Source organism: Garra rufa, chromosome 15 (assembly GCF_049309525.1).
Source record: "Garra rufa chromosome 15, GarRuf1.0, whole genome shotgun sequence".
NCBI lineage: Eukaryota > Metazoa > Chordata > Actinopteri > Cypriniformes > Cyprinidae > Garra > Garra rufa.
Genome location: NC_133375.1, coordinates 36,682,060 through 36,707,980, shown reverse-complemented (window position 1 = coordinate 36,707,980; position 25,921 = coordinate 36,682,060). Strand labels below are relative to the sequence as shown.

At 36.0% G+C, this 25,921-nt stretch overlaps 2 protein-coding genes across 2 annotated transcripts in view; both read left to right on the top strand.

Moving 5' to 3' along the window:
* Positions 1-2,410: 2,410 nt before the first annotated feature.
* On the top strand, positions 2,411-5,247 carry LOC141287281 (leucine-rich repeat neuronal protein 1). Its single transcript, XM_073819414.1, has one exon. The coding sequence runs from the start codon at positions 2,464-2,466 to the stop codon at positions 4,696-4,698; it is 2,235 nt and encodes a 744-aa protein (XP_073675515.1). The 5' UTR covers positions 2,411-2,463; the 3' UTR covers positions 4,699-5,247.
* A 3,458-nt stretch (positions 5,248-8,705) lies between these two features.
* The window catches only part of otud5a (OTU deubiquitinase 5a), a 38,271-nt gene continuing 21,055 nt past the window's right edge, over positions 8,706-25,921 (top strand). Inside the window, exons 1-2 of the mRNA XM_073819442.1 lie at positions 8,706-9,485; positions 12,090-12,183. Of these exons, the coding sequence (XP_073675543.1) occupies positions 8,910-9,485; positions 12,090-12,183 (670 nt within the window). The 5' untranslated portion in view covers positions 8,706-8,909. The remainder of the gene's footprint in view (positions 9,486-12,089; positions 12,184-25,921) is intronic.

Below are 25,921 nucleotides of genomic sequence, written 5' to 3'. Positions count from 1 at the left end.
TGAAAGACAGACACAGGTAATCGCACAAGCTCAGTCGATCTCTCTCTCATTCGCTGTCTGTTTAGGCTTGTTAAGTGCATATCTACTGAGCCTCATAATAAACACATTATGTTATCATTACTAACTTATTAGTAATTTAATATTCAGCACACAGGTATTAAGTGAGAAGGGCAAAACCTTAGGAAAAAAGAAAACGGGCAAATATCGCGGTTGTTGCATTCCTCTGCGGTTATGCACGTCAATAGCGCAGTATTGCGATATTGCGGTTATCGCGACAGCCCTACATAGAATGTATTAATATTACAGTGAGACAATGATTCACCACACAAAACAGATTTGTCTCGGTTACAGTTGAAGTCAAAAGTTTACATACACCTTGCAGAATCTGCAAAATGTTAATTATTTTACCAAAATAAGATGCATGTTATTTTTTTATTAAGTACTGGCCTGAATAGGAAATTTCACATAAAAGATGTTTACATATAGTCCACAAGAGAAAGAATAGTTGAATTTATTAAAAAAAAATGACCCCCACTTTATTATTAATACTTTGTTGTTACCTGAATGATCCACAGCTATTTTTTTGTTTAGTGATAGTTGTACATGAGTCCCAATTGTTTGTCCTGAACAGTTAAACTACCCGCTGTTCTCTAGAAAAATCCTTTCATAAAGATTTTTCAGCATTTTTGTGTATTTGAACCCTTTCCAATGACTGTATGATTTTGAGATCCATCTTTTCACACTGAGGACAACTGAGCGACTCATATGCAACTATTACACAAAGTTCAAACGCTCACTAATGATGTAGAAGAAAACACAAGGCAATAAGAGCTGGGGGTGAAAACTTTTGAACAGAATGATGAAGTGTACATTTTTCTTATTTTGCCTAAATATCTTCTTTTCTTTTTTTTCTTCTTTTTTTAAGTACTGCCCTTCAGAAGCTACAGAAGCTACACAGTCCATACAGCTTCTACCAAGGCATGAATTTACATTTATGCTTTTGACTCTAATTGCATGAACTGAACTGATTGAATCTGTTGCATATGCATTCTTTAGGAATCGAAACCATGACATTTACTTTGCTTTACTATTTGAACTAAAACAACACTACAAGTTACAGGTGAATTTTTGAAACATATTAAAGATTTTGATCAAAAACACAGCCTTAAGAAGTCTATTTACTTGTCTATCCTATCTATACACAATTAGCGTATATGGAAAGTTTTTTTTCTTGGTTCCCTTCAGTACAATTCTTTGACCTACCAGTTGAGAACCACCCTCATGAATCTTCTAAAGTTAGTAATGCCGTTTGTTCTAATTAATTCTGTTTATCTTCATCTTCAATTAAGAATTTGTGATAACATATGGTAGCACTTTTAGATTTTTGTAGTTAGGGTTGGTGTCTGTGTGAGTCGTGCTGTAAGACCTATTAGCGCCTCACAGTCTTTGGTTCTTCTCTCGCACCTCCTGCCTGTTAAATTCAGCTCATTAGCACCGAGTAGCAATCAGGGGAGCGATGCATTATAGGCCCTGGCATAGTGGGAGATCAAACAGTAGTCCATCACTAAAAGCTCCCGTTTGAACTCGGGGTATATCTCTTTTTTTATGACATTGAAACAAGATAAAGACAAACGCCACTGTGTAGTCTTGTATGTAGGTTGTTTCCTCTAAATGCCTTGAATATTGAATATGTGTCAAATTCGAAAGTAGCCAAAATGCTTGAGGGTAAAATAGGCTCCTGAGATCTCAAATGCCTCTGGCCTGGAGATATTTTATCCGTGTGGATAAAGTGCTTGGAAACTGTTTTATTGCATTGGTGCATTTTGCCTTTCCTCCTGTACAGTTACAGCCCCTCTGAGAGCTGTTACACTCAACGGTTACAATATCATGCAATTCTTCCAGGCGCACTTACATTTACGGGAAGATGGTATTGAGACGTACGGTGCAGCACACTCAGGCTTTGATGTGTGGCTCCTTTCATGTGTTTGTCGGAGCCAGCGCTTGGCAGGTGTATTTTTGCATGCAGGCCGGAACGATCCTGCATGCTCGCTAACAATTGCTCCCTGTTTGACTAGAATGAAAGATGACTGAATAATCAATTATCAGAGGGATCTCTGCGCACTGGCAAGGGAACAAAGTGTAGAATATTAAAAATGTCAATTTGGGATATTTAGTCTGCAAAAAATGATGCTTTGATTTGTTTGTGTGATCCTAATGAGAGCAGAAATTGCACTCTTTATGTTTAATATTCCTTCTGCAACTGATCCTAATAAATATCGCATCTAAAGTTGGCGTTAATGTCATTTGCACTCAGCTGACATCACATAATCTGCATGATTTATATGTCTTCTTTCTTTTTCATTTTGCAGGGCTGGATGAGAAACTTCCTGTCTTCCATTTTGTAGAAATCTTCCCTCCAACTGTCAGCTACCTACTGGGCGCAGCACTCTAGAGATCCTCAATATGGAGAGAACTGCCATTTCCACTTCACTGCTCGCAGTCTGTTTCGTTTTGGCTGTGTGTCGCTGTTCCCTTGCGGCTCCCTTCTGCCCTGCCCAGTGTGTCTGCGAGACCCGCCCATGGTACACGCCTCAGTCAGTCTACCATCAAGCCAAGACTGTTGACTGCAACGAACTCCATTTGAGCAAAATCCCATGGAATATTTCAATTGATACTCAGGTGCTGCTTCTTCAGAGCAACAATATCTCCAGGGTAACCTCAGAACTCCAGAGCTTGGTAAACCTCACGGAACTGGATCTCTCCCAGAACCACTTCACGCAAATCCAAGACGTTGGCTTGAGTAACCTCACCCAACTGGTCACCCTTTACCTTGAGGAAAACCAAATTAAAGAGCTGCCTGATATGTGTCTAAAAGATCTAGTCAACTTAGAGGAGCTTTATATTAATCACAATCAGATATCTTCTATTGGTCCTAATGCATTCTCAGGCTTGGGGAACCTGTTGAGGCTTCACCTTAACTCCAATAAGCTTGTGGCGATAGACAGTCACTGGTTTGAGTCCTTACCAAACCTTGAGATCCTAATGATAGGAGAAAATCCCATTCTCGGCCTGCAAGATAATAACTTCCACCCACTCTCTAAATTGCACAGTCTGGTTCTTGCGGGAATGGGGCTCAGGGAAATCCCTGAGGGTGCTTTCCAGGGATTAGACTATCTCGAAAGCCTCTCGTTCTTCGATAACAAGCTCGCGGCTGTGCCAAAGAAAGCCTTGAGTGTTCTACCGAGCCTCAAGTTTCTCGACCTCAACAAGAATCCCATTGTGCGTATACAGGAAGGTGACTTCCGAGACTTTCCTCACTTGGAGGAACTCAGCCTGAACAACATGGAGGAGCTTGTGGCAGTCGAGAAAGGCGCATTCTCTAACTTACCGCAGATGGCCAAATTGGAGCTCTACAACAACCCTCACCTGTTTTTCATCGACCGGGCTGCTTTTCTGAAAATGCGTGCCTTGCGCACTTTACTCATCCACAATAATGACCTCATGCTTCTGCCCCATGAGATTTTATCCGCTTTCCCCAGTCTGGATGAAATCAGTCTTCACAGCAACCCACTTAGGTGCGATTGTCTCGCCAACTGGGGGCCCATTTTGGGCAACCAATCGAGCCTCAAAGTTTTAGAGCCCCAAATAACTCTTTGTGCCTCCCCACCACATCTCATCGGACAGTCCCTTCAGGAAGTGGTGTCTGCAAGTTGGAATGGGGCGAGCAATACTTGCCTGCCTCTAATTTCTCAGCATGCCTTTCCTCCGCAGCTCAACGTCACCTTAGGACAGCTTCTAACACTCAGCTGCTGGGCCGTGGCAGATCCAACACCTCAGTTTTACTGGGTGACTCCCACCGGTGACAAAGTCACTTCTGAAGCTGTTTCTCCAGCCTCGAATGAGGGAGTAGGAATCCCAAAGAAGCATCGGATGCAAGACCAAGGTGCTTTAGAGATCCCACATGTTGAACCAGAAGATGCTGGTCTTTACACTTGCGTTGCTTGGAACGCAGAGGGAGCCGACACCCGGAGTGTCTCTGTTTATGTCGATAGGAGCAACTGGCATGGTGCACACTCTATCAGAGGTCATCAAGGAGTGGTGAACACCACTGGATCCTTGGTAATCCTTGCAAAAATCGTCCATGCCCAGTCTGTGGTGCTCGAATGGAAGGTGCACCCATTTGTCGCCTCTTCTAACCACGAAGTGTCGCAACCCAAGTGGCTCAGCGCTACGGTTAAAATCGACAACCCCCAGATCAGCTACACGGCGATGGTCCCCGTAGATGTTCAAGAGTACAACCTCACACACCTTCTACCTTCCACGGAGTATCAAGTTTGCCTGACCATGGCTGGCACCGAGCACACCCAGCACTCTTGCATCAACGTGACTACCAAAGAAGCCAGCTTTGCTGTGGAGATGGTTGCACAGCCGACCAACGTAGCTCTGGCGGCGGTCATGGGCTCGATGTTCGCCATCTGCATTATGGCTCTCTTGGTGTTCTACATGGGACGGCGCATGAAGCAGAAATCTTGCCACCACTCTCTTAAGAAATACATGCAGCACACCACTTCCATTCCTCTGAACGAACTCTACCCACCGCTCATTAACCTCTGGGAGAACGAGACGGAAAAAGAGAAGGAGGGCACCATTGATCCTCAGAACTCACAGATTGACACTTCAAAAACGTACATGTGGTAGCTGCACAACGCAAAGTAGATAGAAGAGACATTTTAAACAGTATATGTACTGTGTTGTACATAAATGACAAGTATGTATTATTGATTTGTCATTGTGAAAGATATATGTATTTTTAGATCGTACCCTTCGATGCCAAGCACACTTGGTTGCAGTTGTGATTTGTTAGACATCCAACAGACGTGGGCAGCAGAACACATTCTATGCTTTTGCATTGCATTGTATTTTCTGAGACTAACTCAACATTAAGCATGCCAATGTCTTATTGATTCACATATAATGCTCATATTCTTTGTTCATTCTATATCAGCACTAAGCAAGCTAATACACTAACACAGATCAACACTATTTATATCGCCTCACACATATCAATGCAGTCACGTTCTGGAGTTTTGCATGGAATTTTTTTGCATGATATTTTGGTGCTAACAGGAGTTTTTTCCTAGTTTTCTCACTACTAAAAATACAAAGGCGTGAGAAGGTGACGTACACTCGAGTGTTGCTCTCATTTGTCTTCAGCTCGTCACATTTTATCACCTGCGTTGTAATGAAAATAAAAAACGTAAACCAAACCTGCCAGGTGCTACGAAGTTGCTGTTACTGCAAACTAATGAGCTGTCATATGTAATTAATATCTGGAACACAACTGCGCAGCTGTGCTTATTTATTCTTGCATTGTTAAACAACTGTTTATTGAGGAGTGTGTGAAAATGGCTGTTTATTAGCACTGACTGAAAATGTATTTCACATTTGAAAGAAAAAGAACTCATTAGACTATAACGATCATGTGGTTCAAATGCCAGACATTCACTATTGCTAACAATGATGGGGCCGTTCTGTCCTTTGCACCTCATCATGCGCTTGGCGTTTTGATTACCGAGAGATTGCTTCAGTTCTCAGTTAAACATGTTGCCAAACTCAATATTCACACAATTCAGTCTTAGGTAACAAGTGTGTGTGTGGAGAATGAGAATTGAATTGAGTGAGAATTAAAAAAGAATCAATGTTGTTTTTCTCAAATCATAGATTAATTCACTTTTAAAATACACATGCCACCCTGAAAACAATATTTAAATCATCTTAAGTGTTTTTGTGCATAATCCTGCATCATATTGAATAATACAAATGTTATGCAAGACACATGCTCATGTATTGTTGTTCTGTTGCTTATCAGCAAATGACATCTATCCAGATATCGATGAATATAACCAAATTAAATGATATATCAAAAGTGTTCTTTAAGGTTTACCTTTACAGGTGCACTCAGTAATTTTGTCTCACTAAAAAATAGCTAACATAAAGAAACAGCTATTATTTTTGAAAAACATTGGCATTAAAGACTCCAGTCATATTGGTAGCTTAATAAAAGCTGTTTTATTTCAAATGGACATCACATGGCCAGATGTTTTCTGTTATCAATTTATCGTTGATGAGTGCTAGTAGTGCATTTCTCACAACATGAAAACGTAAGCTTTAGCATGATGCTGCATTCACATTGCTTAATATCAGTGTATAACATAAGCAAACGAAAAAATTACTGGGTGCACTTTTGTTATGTATTATTTGAACCAAAGATGAGACACATTTTCAATAGTTCTCTCATCACTGTCATCAGTCAATGAGATGTCATGGTATATTTAGCTCTGAAGGACAGAAAATATCTATTATATAGGCCTACCGTATGTTAACACTTTTTGATTTTCTGTACCTTTCTGCTCAGCTTTTGAGCGTGTAAATGTTGTTTTTTGGTATTTTATGCTGATTTTTAGTTTCTGTTTTAGTTTCTAATTTAAACGGGATAGAAAATGCACTCAAGTTCGTACAGACAGCATCTAGAATTGACATGTGAGCAGTCAGTTCTAATGTGAAATGTTGTTCATACTCACGTCGCAGGTTTTTAAGATGTTCTTTCATCACTGACTGTAAATCACATTGTGTGTTATTACTGGCAGAAGAGCAGAGAAAATGTCACCTTAGATTAAGCATTAAATGTATCACTACAGCTCTGCCCTCTAGTGGCGGAGGACACTAATGACGTCTTACACGATTTACTGTATCTCAGTGAATAGCAGGGTATTTTGTAATAGAGGAATATTATTGTTATATTTCAATTAAGTCAACAATAATGGTTTTACACTGTTAAGGCGTGTTGTGACGTCCGTGCGCAGTAGTTCAGGAGAAATGACTGTCTGAAGAAACATTTGAGAGAAATAAACACAATATCACTACAACTATACAGCTTCTCTTTGTTGTTTTTTTCTTGAAGATTACACCAGCAATAACCAGAACCATATCCATTAACCATTACATAACAATAACTCATATAGGCCTACCTATAGTTATACAACAAGACTAAACAAGGCCTAAATCCAGAAATGTATGAAACAAACCAAATTACATTTTGATCTCTTGCATTCTTTCAAGGGTTTGTAAGTATTGAAGGTTCTGACGACTCTTTCTGAAATATAAAATGTCAGCTGTGTTCTATTCTGTTTAGTAGTGTTAAGTAATTGAAACATACATCATTACAGAACCACATAGATACAGGGTATAAAATAACATTGTATTAATCTCCACACATAGTGTAAGGTGCAATGGGTATCTGCAGTGTTTGATTTTAAAATGAACAAAAAGTTAACATGAAGCACAAGAGTGTCAGTATTTTGACCAAGGGCGTAGAATTTAGGGACTAAAATGTCCCTTGCAACAATTTTGCAAAAATTAAATATGTTTGTAAACAATGTCATACCATTACCTGCAGAAATATGCTAGAAAACTGCACTTTCAAAGGCATACATTTAAAACACACATGCAGTTCAGTGAAATGATAACACCCTCTTTAACTTTGTTGTTATGCTGTTTTGTGTTCATCTGCTTCACACATTTTGCTGTTTTTACTCTGACTAATACAATAAGACACCGCAATAATTTCTCAAATATTTATTACAATAGGTATATATAGCCTATAGGCCTACTGATTTAACACTTAAGTGGAATGAGATGACTGGATGATTTCATTTCCTATTGAACTGTCACCAACTGAACTGCTGTGATCAAACTATTTAAAATATAGTAAATTCAGCTAAACTCGATCATAATGCCTACCTCCCATATTGATTCTTGTATTAATATTATTACTCATGACCTCGATCATTCAGTTCAAGCAACTCACTAGCAAACACCAGATCAAAAGAGCCATTTATTTTCGAATTTAGACATCCCTTGTAATAATAGTATGGGCAGTATATCAGTATCCAGCGACTGTACTAAATTGTCCCTAGCAACAGGGGCGCCGCTCGCAATTTTGGGCCCTATGACAAAATATGAGTTTGGGCCCCCCCTACCACACCAAAGCAGATCTCTGGGGGCCCCTAAAGGGCATGGGCCCTTAGAATCGTCCTAACTTACCCCCCCCCCTTAGCGGCGCCCCTGCCTAGCAATAATTTTGATCAAACAATTAAATATTAATTTGTTTTTCCTGTGGAGTATGTTTTGCATGCTATTTTAGTGTTTCTGCTTCACAATTTCACGTTTAATTAAATGTTTCTAGCAATTTCAGAGTGAAAATGGCTTCCACATACATTTTTTAGCTATAAATTCAAAAACACACCTGCTGTAAAAAGGCTATGTGAAATATGACCTGCATTTAACCCATTTTAACTGTTTCCAAAGATTTTAAAAATAATAATATTATCTGAAGGATATTTGACAATTTATGATTATTATAGGCAGTCCAAAAGTAATGGATCAGAAATGGCTCCACATGGCAGTCATGTAGTGGTTTGAATTCCACTGTCACTATTTTATTCGGGTTTAATAAACTCAGATTAGGGGCAATAAATTCCAGAGGTGAACTCTAGTTACTGGACCATAAAATGCTGAGCAGCAAAGAAAATACACGAAAGAATGAATGAACAATTCAACTGACAGCTTCTAGAGCAGAGCACGGGGGAGGCGGAACAAGCCGCGAGACGGAAATGACGTGACGGTGTCGTCAGCTGTATGTTGATGTTGTGTGGCAACAGCAGGACCGAGGGACGGAAGACGGTTTGTTTTTGTTCTGTTATCCGCCGTTTTCACCCTCAAAACCACCTCATATTGAATCAGATTCGCTCCGGGGTGACAGGAGCGCGCATTACGACTTGAAAGACGCTCAAGTTTAAATGTCAAAACGCGTTCGGAGTCGTTAAAACGGACACCCTCCCTGAACGGTCATGACGATCCTGCCGAAGAAGAAGCCGAACTCATCGGTCGGTGTGTCTGATCACCCCGACGACCCCGACCGCCGGACCGGCTCCGACCCGCACCAGCACCAGCACTCCCACGGGGTTCGGCCAGGCGCGAGGCCCCGCGCTTCCCCGCCACCTTGGTCATATCAAGCCGCACCTCCGCCGTCCAGAGAGGACAGGCGAACTGAATCCAGCTCCCGGCCGCAGCAGGCCTCTCCTCCGCCGGTGGGCGCCGGGTCTCCGGTTGGCCCGGGGGATGCGACAGGGATGGCGTGCGTGTCCGGGGGTCGGTCTGAGCTGTCAGGCGGAGTGGGCTGTGGAGGTGGGATGGGAGGGTGCTGCTCGGGGCCTGGGCTCAGTAAGAGGAGGAGACAGGCGACCTGCTCCGGTGGGGTGGCCGGTGGAGGGACCGTACCCGGGGCGACAGGGGGAGGAGGCGGCGGTGGTGGAGGAGGAGGTGGTCCCAGTCCCGAACAGGAGGAAGGAGCTGGGTATAACAGCGAAGATGAGTATGAAAATGCTTCCAGACTACAGTCAGAGGACCCAGCGACTGTTGAACAGGTATGTGGATGGATGATGTCACCTTACATCCATAGACAGCATGCTGATTTTGAGTTAAATGTATTGCACGTGTTCTGACACTGTTTAGATGATAGATAGATATAGATAGATAGATAGATAGATAGATAGATAGATAGATAGATAGAAAAACAGAACAATAGATAGATTTGGATGGATGAACAGTCAGAGTGACAGCTAGGTTGATAGACTGTCAGATAGATAGATAGATAGATAGATAGACAGACAGACAGACCAGAATAGACCAATAGAGCAATGAATGAGTGTATGGATGGATAGACAGATGTGAATGATAATTTGCTGAATTATCGAATGATAGATAGCCTGGATCAATAAATAGGTAAATGTACAAACAGATACGTAATGAAATGATGGATAGATAGATTAAATGTGGATGGATAGTCAGCCAATCAGGTCAGAATCAGACAGAAAAGCAATATAGATAAGCAGACTGATAAGCAGCTATTGCAGATATAGGTTGTAAAAGTCAAGATGCATAATGTCAGTGACATCACATGACATTATAAATTATGAATGAATTATGGGTCTGAGAGTAACGCAATTTCAATTCTCTGTATGTCCTGTACATGTGGCAGAATTGACAATAAATTTGACTTTGACTTTTGACTTTATGAAAGACTTATGCAGTTGTATAAGCTGAGCCCTGTATTCATTGCTTTGTGTCTCAGTATAAAGATGTAATACATGTTTTCCATTAGACTGCATGGTATGGATGCAGAGGTTTGTCTGGGCAGGAAACGAGTGTTTTTAAAATGATACAAGTTTGTCTGAGTAAATGTATTTTTTTTTAGAAGAGTGGGATTCTTTAAAGTCAAATGAAATTGAATTGAGTATGTTTAATTTCTTGTATATTGTGATTAGGGTTCGGCGATATGGCCTAAAATATTATCATTATAATATTTATGATGATATTTATTTACCTTTGGGGAAGGAAATGGTTTCCACATGGTAGTTGTACCTTGAGTGTGAATGAAAGTGTAACTTGTTTATTCGCTATTAAACTCTACTTTACTTATTTTAAATGTATTTATCCCTAAAATCCATGTTTTCCATTTTTTTTTGTCCTTTTTATTATGTGTTTAATTAAATGAAAGAATACAACTTTTAAAATGTAATCAAATGAAAATATAACAATTAATTTAATTGCATTTTATTCTTTGTCACATAAGAAAACTGTATACATTTCTTAAAGTAATAATAAAATAATATTATGTAATTATTCGAATTACTTATTATTTATTATTTATTAATAATTATTTCTGCTGTGTAATAGCAGAAATTTATCTATTTGAGGGAAAAGTCAATAGCTTATAATTGTTATTAACATAAATTTGATCACAATCTCAATATGATATTGTTTATTGCCTAGCCCTCATTAATTCATAAAAGTGTAGATTTTTTTTTTAATTGCTTCTGAAACATTTTTCAAATTACGTTTTGACACCATACTGGTATGTAAAAGCTGCTTTTCATAATCTTACAAAATCCCAGTGGATGAAATGAATGCTTGTCTTACATTTTTACATTCTTACAAATTCAGTTTTTTTTTTGTTTTTGTTTTTAAATATGTTGATCAAAAGTACAATGGGTTGCAAATTGTTCATGCTGACTTTAATGCTGTACCTTTGATGGCTTAAACTTTGTTTGGTTTATACTTCCGATTAATGTCTTAAAATATGTGAAATGATATACAGTATGAAACATAACTTCGGTTTTCTAACATTTTTAACAGTTTCTAAAGACTGTCACATGTCTTTCTTACAATTTTCACAAAATCTTATGTAAGATTGAGAGATTTGTGTGGCTAAATCCCTACAGAATATTTAGAATAGGTATGTGTATAGATTTAGAATTATATGTCTGGTCAACATTACTTGAAGAGTTTTGTTATACAACACAAACATGATAAACAATCATGCTTTAAATGATCATTTTGAACCTGGTGTTTGTTTTAAATTTTAAGATGCTAAAAAGTTGCAAACCACAGACCTTATTTTGCTCAGAAATCTAAAACACTATTCCAAAAACCCATTAGAAATTCCAGAGGGAGCTAGTGGTTCAAATGCTAATTTTCTTCTTCAGGACTACAGACTGAACTGTGCTGCATTTCCCAAAAGTAGATTGTAGATCATTGGTGCTCTTACGATGCTTTTGAGAAAGCAACACTTCTCTGAACCCCTCTTTGCCCAGACAAAAGGCTCACTAATATTAACTATTATACCTAAATTCATTGTTTATGCATAGTGTATAATGACTACAGAAAATAGATGTTATTGGTTTCATCTCCAATTTTTGTAGTCCAATTCATGATCAATAGCCAGCCATGTTTGGTAAATCTACATGACCTTATTTGTCTGATATATATGAACTGAAATAGCAATTGATAGAGGAGTTTTGGTGCAAAAAAAGTGAGCTTCTTTGTGATGCTGTTGACAATTTGAAAACTTTAGATGTGAAAAATAAATGGTGCCAACAATAAATTTAGCATTACAGGTCTGTCTGTTTATCGAGCACATTATAATGAACCCCCACTGTGTCTATTCTGAAATTCTGCCTCTGTTACAGCAGGAACACTGGTTTGAAAAAGCACTCCAGGAAAAGAAAGGATTTGTCATCAAAAAAATGAAGGAAGATGGTGCCTGCCTCTTCAGAGCTGTTGGTGGGTACATTATTAATCACCTGATGTTCACTTGAAGTCAAAAGATTTAGTAGATGTTAGCTAATTCATCTGTTGATCATCACCTAGAACCTGGGTGATCGCATTTTCAGTTTGGCATAATTCTCAATGCACAGAATACCCAGAAGATATACTACTTGTGCTGTGTCGCAGCAATACTATATCTCAAAATGCAATGTGCTTTACATAACCCTAAATTTACATTCTGAAAAATTTAATAATAATGTATGTTTTGTTTTGATATGATTTATCTGATTATTTAAAATATACATTAATGTTCAAAGGTTTGGGATCGGTGAGAATTAAAAAAAAGTCTCTTATGTTCACCAAATCTGCATACAGTAAAAAACTGTAATATTTTGAAATATTATTACAGTTTTAAAATTAATATTCAGATTTGAATATATTTTAAAATGTAATTTATTCCTGTGATTAATTCTCAGCATCATTACTCCAGGCTTAAGTGTCACATGATGCTTCAGAAATCATTCTGATGATTTGCTGCTCAAGAAGCATTTATTATTATCTATGTTGAAAGCAGTTGTGCTGCTTAATAAAACTATTTTGCATATGTTTTCAGGTTTGTTTGAGAAATAGAAAATTCAAAAGAACTACATTGATTGATTTAAATCTTTTGTTACATTATGAATGCCATCTGTGCTGAATAAAAATATTAATTTATTTAAAAAAAAAACTTTTTATTAGTAGTATGTATTGTGAAAATAATATATAATATTACATCTTCTCCTGGACTTACTATTTAGACGTGTGCACAAGTTTGCTTTAAAAATGTACAATGACTGTTTTTTTGTACTGCTGAAAGACTGACTAGATGCCACTTGCTGGATAAACGTAGTGATGAAGGGACAATAATGTAGCAAACTATTGCTTAAAATGGTTTTATGCTTGCAAAATGTGCTATTTAACATGGTATTTTTGGAAAATAGTAATAATTAAATAAAATTAAAATTCACAATTTTTCTATTCTTAATACATTTTTATGATCTTATTTTGCTTGTTTCTACTGCAAACTTGCAGAATTATTCATGATTCAGGAAAATATAATTTTAGGGAATGAAAATGGGTTGCATTTTTCTTTCGATGTGGATTTTGAGCAGTGTGCTAAAAGTGTAAATTTTTGAATATAACATAACTTTTGTAACATTATAAATATCTTTATTCACTCTTAAAATCTCTGGGTTAAATAGAACTCGGTGCTCTGTAAAATATGGACAAACCCAGCGGTTGGGTTAAATGTTTAATCCATCTATCTTGGTAGTTTTAGTTAACTCAACTATTGCTTAAAAATATTATATGACTTATAATAAACCCAAAATAGGTTTTCATTTAAAAATTAGACACATAATTACTAGAGGCAACAGCAATAATCAAAAGGTGAATATTTATTAATAGGCAATTTTAAAAACGTTTATTATGTATTGAGCATATTAATTCATGTTCATTTATTGAACATAGTAATAAATGTTCATTTCCAACCTATTTTGCATTCATTTTAAGCAACAAATATACACATTTTTAAGCAATGGTTAAATAAAACTACCCAGAAGCTTGGGTTAAACATTTAAAACAACTCACTAGCTGGGTTTGTCCATATTTCACCTGGCACTGGATTGTTTTTAACCCATTATTTTTTAGTGTTCTCACTTCTGATTTATTTAATACATTATTTCATTAAAAAAATCTTACCCCAGATGTTTAAATGTTGCAACATTTTCTTTAAAATGGTTGTATGGTTGCATGTACTATTTTACACGCTATTTTTTGAAAAAGGTAATAATTAAATTAAATTAAAATCCACAGTTTTTCTATTCCTAATACATTTTTATGATCTTATTCTGCTTGATTCCACTGCAAACTTGCAGAATTATTGATGATTCAGGAAAATATCATTTTAGGAATGAAAATAAGTTGCATTTTTCTTTTGATGTTGGCTTTAAGCGGTGTGCTAAAGGCATAAATTTCAGAATATAACATTATTATTATCTTTATTCACTCTATAAAATGCTGGGTTAAGTAGAACTCAGTGCTGGGTAAAATATGGACAAACCCAGCTGTTGGGTTAAATAAAACTACCAAGAAGGTTGGATAAAACATTTAACTCAACTATTGCTTAAAAATATACGACTGGCTTATAATGAACCCAAAATAGGTTGTCAATTAAAAATTAGACACATAATTACTAGAGGCATCAGCAATAATTGAAAGGTGAACATTTATTAATAGGCAATTTTAAAAATGTTTATTATGTATTCAGCATATTAATTTATGTTCATTTATTGAACATAGTAATAAATGTTAATTTCCAACCGATTTTGGATTATTTTTTAATCAACTAATATAATACATTTTAAGCAATAGTTGAGTTAAATAAAACTACCCAGAAGCTTAGGTTAAACATTTAAAATAACCCAATTGCTGGGTATGTCCATATTTCAACAAGCGCTGAGTTGTTTTTAACCCAGCATTTTTTAGTGTTCTCACTTCTGATTTATTTAATGCTTCATTTCATTTAAAAAAAAAAAATCTTACTGACCACAGACGTTTGAATGTTGCAACGATTTGCTTAAAATGGTTGTATGGTTGCATAAGTTTGCATAATGTGCTATTTTACACGCTATTTTTTGAAAATAGTAATAATTAAATTAAATTAAAATCTACAGTTTTCTATTCTTAATGCATTTTTATGATCTTATTCTGCTTGATTCCACTGCAAACTTGCAGAATTGTTGATGATTCAGGAAAATATCATTTTAGGAATGAAAATGGGTTGCATTTTTCTTTCAATGTTGACTTTAAGCAGTGTGCTAAAAATTGCATAAAATTTAGAATATAATATAACTTTTGTAACATTATAAATATCTTTATTCACTCTAAAAAAAAAGGCTGGGATAAATAGAACTCAGTGGGTTAAATGTTTAATCCAACTTTCTTGGTATTGCTTAAAAAGTATTGTATGGCTGGCTTATAATAAACCAAAAATAGGTTGTCAATAGACACATAATTACTAGAGGCATCAGCATTAATTAAAAGGTAAACATTTATTAATAAGCAATTAAAAAAAATGTTTATTATTTATTCAACATATTAATTCATGTTCATTTATTAGTGCTGCTTAATAAAACTATGGTGCATATTTATTCAGGTTTATTTGAGAAATAGAAAATTCAATGGGTTGCATGTTTCTTTTGATTTGACTTTAAGCAGTGTGCTAAATGCATAAAATTAAGAACATAACATTGTAACTTTTGTAACATATCTGTATTCACTCTAAAACATGCTGGGTTGGTTTAAATGTTTAATCCAACCTTCTTGGTAGTTTTACTCAACTATTGCTTAAAATATTATATGGCTGGCTTATAATGAACCTAAAATAGGTAGTCAGTTGGGTTAAACATTTAAAACAACCCAATCGCTTGGTTTGTCCATATTTCCCATAGTACTGTTTTTTTTTTTTTAACCCAGCATTTTTTAATGTTCTCACTTCTGATTAATTTAATGCATCATTTCATTTTTTTTTTAATCTTACTGAGCCCAGACATTTAAATGTCACAACGTTTTGCTTAAAATGGTTGTGTGGTTGCATAATGTGCTATTTTACATATTTACATTTTTTGAAAATATTAATAATTAAATTAAGATAATTAAGATAATTAAGATAATTCAATTAAAATCCAAAATGTTCTATTCTTAATACATTTTTATGATCTTATTCTGCTTGATTCCACTGCAAACTTGCAGAATTGTTGATGATTCAGAAAAGTATAATTTTAGGGAATGAAAATGGGTTGCATTTTTTAATTTTTTAATTTTTTTATGTTGACTTAAAAGCATAAAATTCAGAATATATTCTTGGTTTGTTATTACAAGTAAGTGTAATCGTGAACCTTATCTTTATAACAGTGATGTACATGTGCCTGTTGAGTTTATGAGCAGCTACCGAATCTTTCCTCTGTGTGGCGCTACTCATCTACATATCTGAAGTATTCAGCACTGTGTGTGACACATACTATGAAAGCAGTGTTCTATTACACTTCAGTTTCAGCTTTTAAATATGCCGTTTTTGTTTTTGACCCGAGACACTGAATTTCTTTTTATGCATTTCTGCATATATTAATCATAAATTGATCCTAGTGTCCACTAAAGTGCACAGATCATTAAAAGCAATTTTAACCACTCAAGGTATGACATTATACCCAAGCCAATATGGGGTTCACCCATTCCCATAAGTCTACCTGACTGTCCTATATATTATAGTGGCTTTATATGGCACCATAAAATCAGGAGCATACAATTTTATTTTTATTCAGGTTTTATTATTGTATTTCTTTGTCATTTACCTTCTTTAACTGATAATTCATAATGCATCTATCTGGTTACTTTTGTAGATTCAAATCCAAACATATGATTGGACTAAAATGTTTAGGGAAATGTCTCTGAAACCACCATTGAGTGGCATCTTATCCTCTTTCCTTTTCATTCTCTCTTTCACATCTCTGTTTCCTTCTCGTGCTCTTCTCTCTCTCTTTCTCGCGCACACACAATCATTTTCCTGTTCTCATTAATATACAGAGGTCCTTGTGTGAGTTTCATACAGGATTTGATAGACAGGCATGTGATGTGTTGACCTACATGAAGCATTCCCATCAGGGACACTGTGCCACAGTTCTTGCACCGCAGGTGTGAAACTATCCATCTCCAAACAATCACTTGAGTCAAACAATACACGTTATATAACTGGCCCGATGGTAATACGGTTCTCACAGCAAGTGGGATCATGATAACCCAGGGTAGGATAGGTTCATACAGGATGCTGTTGATTTGAAGTAATAGATAAGAATGTGTATTAGATCATTGTGGAGCCCATGTTTACTGATGACATTAGTCAAAGTGTCTTGCTCCTGAAATGTAGCTTTACATGGTCACCTTATGCCCACTCTTTTGATCTGTCCTTTTAAGGCTTCACTAAAGCTGTGTTTCATTAATAGAGAACTAAAGCAGTTTTAGAACTGCCCTTTATAATGGGGGCTGAGGTGAGACTTGATATGTTTTAGTTCTACTTTTCAGAATTGTGTTTATTAAGTTAGACACAATAAACAGAGCAGTCTTAACTTGGCTCTTTTATTAAAACAAATCCTATTTTCTATGATTTGTCTATTTATGATAACTTATTATTCTTTAATGCTGTATGCTGACATGTTGTTTCGAATTTAAGATTGTTCTCATCACGTAATCGGTCTTGTCAACAAGGCAGCAAAAAAATAGATCTCTGCTATCAGATTTTGCCCTTATTTTCTTGGTCAGCCTCAATGTTTTGTTGTTGTTTTGGTTCTCACATTATAAAAAGGTAGGTCAGGAGAGCCATGTTTGATTCCCATGATTATCTCTATTATTATCCTGTGTCTAAACAACTTACTATACCACTCGGCAGTTTGGACAGAAAATGGTTTCTGAAAGAAGTCTCTTATGCTCACCAAGTCTGCATTTATTTAATTAAAAATACAGTAAAAACTGTAATATTGTAACATTTTACAAATTAAAATAGCTGTATTATATTTTAATGTATTTAAAAATGCATGCATGTGATGCAAAGCTGAATTTCAACATCATTATTACAGTCTTCAGTGTCACATGATCCTTCAGAAATCATTCTAATATGCTGATTTGCTGCTTTTTAGGATTTTTTTATGATAAGAATGTTTAAAGAATAAAACTTTTGTAACATTATAAATATCTTTATTCACTCTATAAAATGCTGGGTTTATATTTAATCCAACCTTCTTGGTAGTTTTATTTAACTCAACTATTGTTTAAAAAATATTATATGGCTCAAGGCTGGCTTACACTCTAAACAATAAAGGTGCTTTAAAAAGTTTCCGAAGCGATGCCATATTAGAAGCCTTTTTTGTTCCACGAAAACCATTCAGTCAAAGAACCATTTCTTGCTTACCTTTTTATAATCTGAAGAACCTTATTTGCCACAAAAAACCTTTTGTGAAACAGAAGTGTTCTTCAGATGTTAAAGGTTCTTTATGGAACCATTTAGACAAAAAGGTTCTTCTATGGCATCATGAAGCACCTTTATTTTTAAGAGTGTATAATGAACCCAAAAATGGTTGTCAATTAAAAATTGGACACATAATTTCTAGAGGCATCAGCAATAATAAATGTTTATTTCCAACATATTTTGGATTCATTTTAAACAACAAATATAATAATTACCCAGAAGCTTGGGTTAAATTTTTAAAACAACCCAATCGCTGAGTTTGTCCATATTTCACCTAGCGGTGGGTTGTTTTAACCGAGAAATTTTTTTGTGTTCTCACTTCTAATGCATTTTTTTTAATTTTTTTTTTTATAAATCTTACTCCAGACATTTAAATGTTGAAACAGGTTTTTTGCAACTCATAGTGGTAAAAAAGATAAACATTATTTCTGCATGTCACCTTCCACCTAACTCTTGATTTTGTAACAATTCAGTTTCCCTGTGTTTAACACAACCAAACCTCACATTCGTAGTTCATCATTCATCGGCTCTTGGCGCTACCGTGCAAATGCGTATGCAATGTTTGCAAATTGGTTTGCAAATGATTTTCCAAGGTATTTTATCTCACAGAGGTTTATATCCTGAGGTCTATTCAATGGTAATTTGTGGTGGTGTTGTAGACTACCAGTTGGAAGTATGGACAAACCTTCTTATTCTTTATTAGTACTGTGTTCCATCTATCTTATGTTTTATTCTCTGGATATTCTTGGAAAAAGAGCTCCATCCTGGGAAGTTTTTAGACAGTATTGAAGGATTGTACATACAATGCTGCACATTTATAGACTCAAGAATAAATGTCATAAGGGGAAATTACATCATCTTAAAGCTGAATAAATAGCTTTCCATTAATGTATGGTTTGTTAGGATAGGACAATATTTGGCCAAGATACAACTATTTGAAAATCTGGAATCTGAGGGTGCAAAAGAATCAAAATATTGAGAAAATTGTCTTTAAAGTTGTTCAAATTAAGTTCTTAGCAATGCATATCACTAATCAAAAATCAAGTTTTGATATATTTATGGTAGGAATTTTACAAAATATCTTAAAATATCCTAATGATTGGCATAAAAGAAAAATTTATCATTTTGACCCATACAATGTGTTGTTGGCTATTGCTACAAATATACCCTTGCTATTTACAACTGGTTTTGTGGACCAGGATCAGAAATATTGTTTTACATTTATACATTTATATCCAAAGTAACTTACAATAGAAAAACAGAAGAAAAGAAATGCACATGTGCCTACAATTTGCATTTGTCTGCAAAAGTTATATGATATAGTTATATTAGATCATTTAAGATCATGAGAAACAGATTCCAAGTCCAAACCTTTGATTAAAGTCCAAATTTCAACCCAACTGGCAGGAATATATGGAAATAATGAGTGTCCACTGGCTATTTTGTTTTGACAAAATTTCTGATCAGACCCGTCACATTTCACCGCATCATAGGAGGGTATGTTTCATTTTTACTGAAAATGAGCACTAGCATGGACACTTTTTCACAAACACACACCTGTGTCGTCTGTTTGATAGTGAGAATTCTACCACTGCGGTTTCAGTTTTGCTATTACAAAGAAAACTTTCAAAAGGTTTTGTGGTTTCACACATTAGCCGTTCCATTGGTTGAGATGAGATGAATCCACCAATCTACACCGTTGAACAACTGTTGTAATACCCCACTTTAGTGTGGTTTTGTAAGGCCAGGTCCTTAATTTAAAAACAGTTTTGTTGTGAGTCACCAAGTCTGAATCACAAAAAGTTTGCAGGTACTCTGTGCTGCTGTAATTGTTGTGCAGGGTTTCGAGTAGGGAATGCGCTTCTCCTTTATGATACGTGGGAAACGGTGTCATGTGTTAGATCCCTGCCCTAGCTCCCAGCATTCGCTCTCCTTTCCACTGCTGCTCCGCTGGTTCTCCAAAGCACCGCCCCACTTTCCAGAGCTCGACCTGGTCTTTGGTGAACAGCAGTTGACACCATTACCAACACACACACTGGCTGTTTACTTTCAGGAGTGGGGTGACCTGACCCAGCCAGCTAAACAAACACTAATTAGGCTTTTCAAAACAGTTTAACCAATGTAGCTTCCAAACTTTGGCTGTAAGTAGCTCAGCCGTCCAATGTAAATGCTTGTCCACAGGTCAGCAGGTTAAAAGGTGCAGATTCTTGTACTGTAGCGAGAGCCTGTTTAAGTGCTTTATTTTTCCAGTCGTCCATTGAAGATTAAGGTTACATGGTGGATCGTAATCTTACACTGAAGGAAGTTGGATGTTTGTTCGAGTAACAGTGCAGTTGTTTGTTTTTGGCTTGGATTTGCACATTTCTTCCAAAGTGCATTTTATTAAACACTTCCTCTTTCCGGGCAAATTTTGATATAGTCAGATAAAAGCACCAGCATAAAAGTTTGTGGGCTGTCCTCTTCACCTTGTCTGTAACTTATTTAAAACTCAATAAAATGTAATGTGCTCTCTTTTTCTTTTATATATTTTAATATGTACAAGTCAGAATAAGCATGTTGTTTGCATTTTTACATAAATATTGTAAGTGTAAAATTAAAGCACCGAAGTTTGTGGGCTGACCTCTTCACCTGGTCTATAACAGTCTGACTGTAATGTGAAGTTTGCTAGAGGTTTTGTATTTGAATATATATTCAAAAAGCGTAGATAGTTGTGACTCTAAAATCTGATAGGATAAGCCACGTTCAAAGTCATTGCAAAATAGCCGATACAGCCGCACTTTTAACCTTATATAATATAATTAGAATTTTCTACTAATACATCAAGTCTATTTATCTGCAGTTATGCTAATCAAGTCTGTTACTGAACAGAATAATTGGTTATACTAGAGAAAATAATTTGCAGATGACGTCTTTATGATGCATGATGTTGCTAGGATGTTGTTATTGTTTACTGAAACTAGCAGTGTTGTTATTGTTAACTAAAAGTATTAAAAATAGTTATTGGTAAATTAAATTAAGCTGAAATAAAACAATGAAATACTTAACCTTGAGAACATATTTCAGTTAGTTGACAAGGCAAGATTTCTCATTTTTGTTTAAGTTGAAATACTAAAATTACTGAAACTAAACTACTGAAGTAAAAGAAATTTAAATAGAAATGATAAAACAATAGAACCTAGTGAAAAATATAAAAATAAAAATGAAATATTCAACATATGAATAAATAAGACAGAAAAGGGTTTAAGCATAAAAACATTAAGTGTAATACTGCTTTAAATTGTTGTTTTCCCAAAAAAAAAAAAAAAAGTTTTCTGTTTGATTGAATTGCAGTTTTTGGTTTTGTTTTTCTGAGCAAAAAAAGAAGTCATATGTTTTCTCTAATTTACAGAAGACACCCACTAAAATGTCATTCAGTGTAACAATATTGTCAGGCATATTTACAACAAAAATCAATTTAAGACACATTAAAAGATGAACTACTTTCACCCCAAATGCTATTTTTTTTAAATTTGCCACTATCCTATATTTTGCCTATTTGTCAGAATTGTTTACTCATTTAAAACCCAATAAAATGTAATATGCTCCTGTATTATTTTATATATTTAATATGTACAAGTCAGAATAAGCATGTTGTTTGAATTTTTACATAAATATTGTGCTACACTGAATGACAATGTAGCATTGTTTCAACCAAATCTTGACATTTTATTCTCCAAAAACTTATTTGAAACCTTAAAAGTAGACACATTACTTACAATTAATTTGCTTTCTATGGACATTAAATCACTTTTGTAAATTTCTTTTGATGTGGACATCTTAACGTCTTTGACCCATGAACACTAAAAACGACTTGGGTTTATTTGTTCAAATCATTAATCGTAAGTATCAGCAATAGTAATAGTGATGCTTGCCTTTGCAAACACCACTAATAAATGTAATTGTTTCTTGAACATTGGTATAATTTATTATGTAGTGATGTTTGCTAAAAGATTAACTGTGGTAAAGCCGCTGTAATGCACAGCCTACAGTTGCTTCTTGCTTTATCTTAACACTTTCCAAGAACTTTTGTAGAGGGCATTGCATTAAAACCCTTTTATATTTGTCATCTAGGCTTTTTTTGTCCACCCCGGTTCCTCAGAATTCAGTTTAAATATGCGTACTTCCTTTTGTCAAGTCAGTTGTTGTTTTCACTTTCCCCTTAAGCAAGATTCTATTTCAGGAACAAGCGTTATTTTCTCAGATCTCTCTGTGGCGCCTGGGCATATGTAGGGCTAAGAACAGCCTCACCTGGAGCAACACTCAATGGCTGAATCTGTATATGAAAATCCCCGCCATATGCAAAGCGCATTCCCATGTAAGCCCTGTTTATTTTCCCCTGCACGCACTGCGGGATCTCTTTCAGATACCTGCTTCAGTAGTAAACAAAGCTGTCTGTGCCCTGCCGTGAACCCCTGACAGACAGCTCGGCTGCATTCCTCTCGTTTTGCAGTTCGTCATCTTGTTGTGATTGTAGAGCAGATGCCACGAATGCCGTAACATGATTTGACGGAGCGGGTAACGCGAAGGTGTGGCTGAAATTCCTTTCTCCCAGATTCATAGCTTCTACCCACCTTGCCCTTGGGTATTTGGATACTTCACCCCAAAATGACTTTCATTGTATGGATAAGAAACAGAGATAAATTGTGTTCCAAATGACACACTATGTACTCAACTTTATAGTTTATGGATTGTATAAGGGCATTTTTTGGTCAACATGCTGACAGACAACATAGAGCAGGTTACTTTAGGTATGAAACAAACAATATATACTCTTGGTGGCTCTTTAATGTATTATGTCAGATCACTGTAGCATCTCAGTTCAAGCAGCACCTAAAACCGATCATCTCTTTCTCTTTACTTGAAATAAACCTGAATGAACATCAGAACACATTGAGGAAAGACCTCAATACACACCGTTTTTCAAGTCCAAGTCCACTGACATTTATTTTCTCTCCTGTCAGACTAAATGGTAGATTCGGCGTTATGATTGGTCAGATCGCCTGTCAATCAAACTCTCTACAAAAGATCAATTGGGATACAACTATAGTCGTGCATGAGGTTCAGTTTTTTCTAAAGTTGAAGTCAAAAGTTTACATACACCTTGCAGAATCTGCAAAATTGTAATTATTTTACCAAAATAAGAGGGATCATATAAAGTGCATGTCATTTTTTTTTTATTTAGTACTGACCTGAACAAGATATTTCACATAAAAGACGTTTACATATAGTACACAAGAGAAAATAATAGTTGAATTAAAAAAAATTGCTCTGTTCAAAAGTTTACATATACTTGATTCTTAATACTGTGTTGTTCCCTAAATAATCCACAGCTGTTTTTTTTTTTTTTTGTTTATGAGTCTCTTGTTTGTCCTGAACAGTTAAACTGACCGCTGTTCTTCAGAAAATTCCTTCAGGTCCCACAATTTTTTTTTTTCTGCATTTTTGTGTAAATTGAAACATGATGCATCAAGCATCAAAACATTTTGAATTTGAAGATCAGGACAAATCTGTTCAAAAGTTTACACCCCTGGCTCTTAATGCATTGTGTTTACTTCCGAAGCATCAGTGAGCGTTTGAACATTCTGTAATAGTTGTCCCTCAGTTGTCCTCAGTGTGAAAAGATGGATCTCAGAATCATACAGTCATTGTTGGAAAGGGTTTAAATACACAAAAATGCTGAAAAAAAATGTGGGGATTTTTCTGAAGAACAGCAGGCAGTTTAATTGTTCAGGACAAACAAGGGACTTATAAACAACTGCCAATAAATGATAAAAACACAACCGTGGATCATTCAGGTAAGAATTAAGTGTATGTAAACTTTTGAACGGGGTCATTTTTATAAATTCAACTATTATTTTCTCTTGTGGACTATATGTAAATGTCTTTTATGTGAAATATCATATTCAGGTCAGTACTAAATAAAAAATAACATGCATTTTTTATGCTCCCTCTTTTTTTCAGATTCTGCAAGGTATATGTAAACTTTTGATTTGACTTCTATAGGTGTATTATTGCCTTGAACTCCACTGTTGATTGGATATAATAGGGACATTTTCTAATAAAACTTGAAATAATGAATTTTAAGTTTACATAAATCTTCAAATCAGTCACAAGCAGGTCAACGCACTGCATAAATGTAAACATGAAATGTGAAAAGCATAGGTCAGCTTTCAACTATCTTTACATTGGTCCATTTTAGTATTCAACTCCTGGACATCATGTACTGTGGCTTTGTGGCAAACATGGAGCAAAGTTTGCAGCCATGCTGGAATCAAGGGTTGCTGGTAGATTCCTTGTCTTGTCATTGCATTGATCGACCCTTCTAGGACAGGAAAGTACAGGTTTCAACATAAGCTCATGTAACTCTTTTTTATATTGCTTGGTTTCTATGAGACGGGAAATGGTGTAGAACTTGAGGATGTTGACTAGTTTGATCCAGAGTAAACCAGCGAGCTTGAGTTGTCTGACAATGAGCTGTAGAGCAAAAGTCAAGAAGCATATTTCGATTGATCTGTCGCGAATGCTGTTTGTAATGTTCAAAAACCGTTTTGAAATTCAGTTGTAAAATGGCTTCAATCACTTGACTCTCAGACGGTGGTTGTGATAAGACCGTCTGCAGCCTTTAACTTAGTTTTCTCGGTCATAGCTGCATCGTGAACTTTTGCACATCTGGATGGCAGATGCTCAGCAAGCCTCCCCAACTTTCACCTAGACACCACCAAGACTGTAAGAGCTGCGTCTTCCCTTGCCAATGTACAGAAAACATTATCATCACCACCATCTCTTGGCATCATTTCTTACAAAACCATGCTGTTGATGAAATCGTATAGGCCTAGACACAGTCTGGAGTTTACGCTGGATTTTCAGTGGTCCTCTGTGACCCGCATGGAGCGTGCCAGTAGACAGCATGCCTGGTTGCAATACAGTCTCGTGAGCGTGAATGAGTATATTTAACCGTTGGTGTGTTTCTGGAGCAATAGTAAGCTCTGTGTTACTCAACACCCTCATGATCACCGGCTGACTTTGTTGGCATTAATGTAACTCTGTTCAGTCCGTGCATAAGCCATTCTTCGATATCTAACTGTACTTCCTCAGCTATGGAAAGCACAGGGTGTACTTATGCGTTTGTGATCTGATCCCACTCAATGTGCTTAAGAATCAATATGCATTGATCATAATTTTAAATGCATAGTCTATTGAGGCTCTGCAGATAAGTGAACACAGTCGTCAATAAGGCCGTTGAGTGGAGTTACCTTTGGGCCTGCTGTAACTACAGCCTGTTTTTAGAGTACTGCATCGATCCATTTGTTTGAAGAGCGTGTTTACTGATCGGCTGCCGAGGTGGACGTGGCCTGTCAGATGTTCTTGTGAGCGGTTGGAGTCAAGGAGCATACAAGAGTGCAGGTCAGAGCGGTGACCTCAGCTCTTTCTGGATGAACTCTGCAACTCATGTTCCACACGGTCATATTTGGACACGGGGCATCAAGGTTTAATGAAGTAATCGTAGTAAAAATATCCGTTAGGTCATGTCTGTTTGCTTTATGAAGTAGTTGTAAAATAGCTGAATAGGTCACCCAAAAATGACAATATGTCATGTTTCCTTGAGTTCATGCAAAATGTGTATGACTTCTGTAAAACGTAAGGTGATTTTTTTTT